General features: G+C 50.2%; 1 protein-coding gene across 1 annotated transcript in view; it reads left to right on the top strand.

Annotated features, from left to right (window-relative positions):
* PDCD1 (programmed cell death 1) overlaps positions 1-2,559 on the top strand; it is a 7,934-nt gene extending 5,375 nt beyond the window's left edge. Inside the window, exons 3-5 of the mRNA XM_077347911.1 lie at positions 1,043-1,213; positions 1,508-1,542; positions 2,380-2,559. Coding sequence (XP_077204026.1) covers positions 1,043-1,213; positions 1,508-1,542; positions 2,380-2,559 — 386 coding nt within the window. The remainder of the gene's footprint in view (positions 1-1,042; positions 1,214-1,507; positions 1,543-2,379) is intronic.
* Positions 2,560-3,120: the final 561 nt, after the last annotated feature.

Below are 3,120 nucleotides of genomic sequence, written 5' to 3'. Positions count from 1 at the left end.
AACATTTAATGGGTGGTCATGTCACAGAAGGTCATCTCAACCTGTCCCCCCCCTCCCAAAATGTCCAATGAGGGGCTTAGGGATCAGCCCTAAGCATCCTAAAGCATCCTAAAGCATAAAAGGTTGAGAAAGGCTAATAAATTCAGGGGGGTCATCATGCAGGTCTGAAGCATCAGAACAACGTTCAGTCTAGTGGCACTTTAAAGATCAGCAGAGTTTAATCCTGGGTCTAAGCTTTCATGCGCATGCCTGGCTGGGCTCAGACTTGGTTCTTCCTGCGTAGTTTGTTATCGAGGCACCAGTGGCCAGAGTTCAGCACTAGGCCAAGGGGTGTCCAGACTCATATCTTCACTCAGCCCCGAAGTTCTCTGAGAGACCTTATCTTAGCACTCTGGGTGGCCAACCTCACAGGGCTGTTGTGAGGGCTCTATAGAGGTGAGGGAAACTTTCTTTGTTTCCCCAAGTTCCTTCGACAAAGGCAGGATTTAAGGGGGGGAAATGTAATAGATAGAAAGTTTTCCGAAAAGTCAGTTAGGAAAAGAAACCACACGGGAAAGTACCTGCTCGTGACTTCACCCATGAAGAAGTGGAATCAATTACTCAAGTTTCACCTCTGCTGAGTTTCGCATTTCTTCTTCCTCCTGTTGTTTGTTTGTCAGTGTGTTCTTCAGCTAGTTCAGTTGGGGACAACTTAAAAGAGGACTTTCGGAGGGCGGTTTCCTTTTTTGCCTGGAAGGGATGGTCGTCCTTGGGATGAATAGAGGGGGCATCCTGGGAAAAATGGCTGAAAGGTTGCTGCCCTTGTTTGCGGGGGACGGTCCCCCGTGACCACTTGCCTGCTGATGCACCTGCTGGACCTGTACGTGTAAAGAATCCAAGAGAAACAGGGGCAGTTACCGTTCTCTCCCCAGCTGTCTTGAGAAAGCCATCCAGAAATTGTCTCTTTCTTGTCTCTGGGAAGCAGGGCGTGATTTCCAACGGGGTTCGGTACTGCGATGAAAGTTTCGGACCTAACTGCCCGCTTTCTGCTTCTCTCCCCCAGAAAAAGCCAGCACTACAGCGGAGCCTGCCCTACAGGAAGAAGAAGAGGAGGAGAAAGGGAGACGGAGCGTCAAAGAAGTCCCCCTCGCTCTCATTGTTGGTGGGGCTGGACTGATTCTGGGCCTGGCCTTCCTGGCCTTCGTGCTCTTTAAGGCTGTCAGGAGGGGAAAAGGTACGCATCAGGGTATCTCTTCCGTACTGCTCGGCTCCTTCCCTTGCAGGGGGGTCTGCCTGGCCAGGAAGGACCTGGTGACCCTCGTGTTCACCAGCACCCACCTGTGCCTGAGGACTGAACAGGCAATGTTGAGCCTTTACGTGAAGCCCCACCTGGTCCCTCCCACTTTCTAAAAAGACCTGAATCATAAAACCATAGAGAGAGAGAAAGCCATACCAATGCTGCAATGCTGATGAGATGTTTTACTGCCATGGGATCATGTTGCTTCAACATTCAATTTTTGTTTTGCAGGGGAACGGACGCGGCGTGCTGAAATGGCCCCCCTGGTGAGTTTCCTTTTGCTCAAAGCTTTGCTGCATGGCGTCTGTCGGCAACATTAGGAAGCAGGAGAGAGGCAAGACTTTAGATTGCAGGGCCGTTTTGGGGATGACCTCTGTTCCAGCTGCTTGACTCCAAGAACACCTAGTCAGCTACTCAGGACATAAGGGACCATCCTCCCCTGCCCATTTGTGCCCAGTGTCTGATGCCCTGAGATACACTGCTTCTGTTACTGGGAGCTCCACTGGAGAACCTTGACTCCAGCTGTGACAAGATGCATGTTCTTGGCCACGTACTTCTGCCCTCCCTATTACTGTTAAGTGTTCCTCAGGTTTGGGAAGATGTAAACCCTCCTCCTTTTAAAAAAACTTATCAGATTTTTCTGCAAACCTGGGTGACTTCCCCCAAGTTCATCAAGAAATTGCCCTTTTCTCTCCATGGCCCCAATTTGTGGGTTTCAGTATCCGGATTCAGTATTCAGTATTCAGAGGAGGTTGGGTCCAGGATTAGATATAGTGATAGTTTATTTTTTCCACTCCCGCGTCTAATCCTTCGTATGAAATTCCACACAAACGATTGCCTTATACTGAGTCAAACAGTTGACCTATTCAGGTTAGCACTACCAACTCGGGCAGGCAGCTGCATGCCAGGGCATCTCAGGCAGAGGTCATTCACAAAACCAGATCCTTAACTGGAGACGCCGGGGATTGGAACGGAGACCATCTGTGTTGCCAAGCAGCTGCTCCCCCACTGTGCCAAAAATCCACCCCAAATTCCTTTCTTAAATAATTCACGCAGTTCTTGTGCAACTCCATGGGGACCTTCTTCTCTTCCTATCTTTGCAGGAAGAAGAGCCCCCTGTGGAAAACGTCTTCACGGTGGATTACGGAATCCTGGAATTCGCCACCAAAGCCCCGCCGAAGCGCCCTCCGGTGGAGAAGACCGAGTATGCCACCATCGTGTTCCCCACGTGCGACAAGTCCCCGAAGCAGCATATCTATGTGGACAGGACACAGCTGCCTTAATGCCCCCTTTGCCAATGTTTTGCTCTTCCTTGGAAATCTCGGGACAGAGGGATCGTGGCTGGGAGGCGGTGCCAAGGACTCGTTTGCAAAACTGGAAGCCACGGAGAACGCTCCCTGCCCCTGGACTCGAACTCTGGACTCCCAGTCACAGAGTAGCAGAGGCTGGCTGCGGTGGAAGAAAAATTATACTGAAATAGGGGCACTTTTAATTTTTTTGAGCATGCACTTTGACTTTATAAATATCTGCTACTTGGTGGACCACGACAGTTCAGATTATATATAAAAAACAACATGAATAGACCATGGAAGCCTAAGGCACTAATACTCCTGATTTCCCAAGGCCCCTTCTCCTCACTTGACATCTGGGACTGTGGCCCCCAAGCAGGTCTGGAATGGAGGGTGGCTGTTCACATCCCAGTTCTGGACAAGGCCTCTCTCTCGAGTGACAACTATTTAAAGCAGAGGTCCCCAATCTTTTTGAGCCATTGGGCACTTTGGGAATTCTGGCACAGCATGGTAGGCAGAGCCATAAAATGGTTGCCACAAAATGGCTCCCGCAGG

Source organism: Paroedura picta, chromosome 8, assembly GCF_049243985.1.
Source record: "Paroedura picta isolate Pp20150507F chromosome 8, Ppicta_v3.0, whole genome shotgun sequence".
Taxonomy (NCBI): Eukaryota; Metazoa; Chordata; class Lepidosauria; order Squamata; family Gekkonidae; genus Paroedura; species Paroedura picta.
The sequence above is the reverse complement of the archived record's forward strand: the minus strand, read 5'-3'. Positions and strand labels throughout refer to the sequence as shown.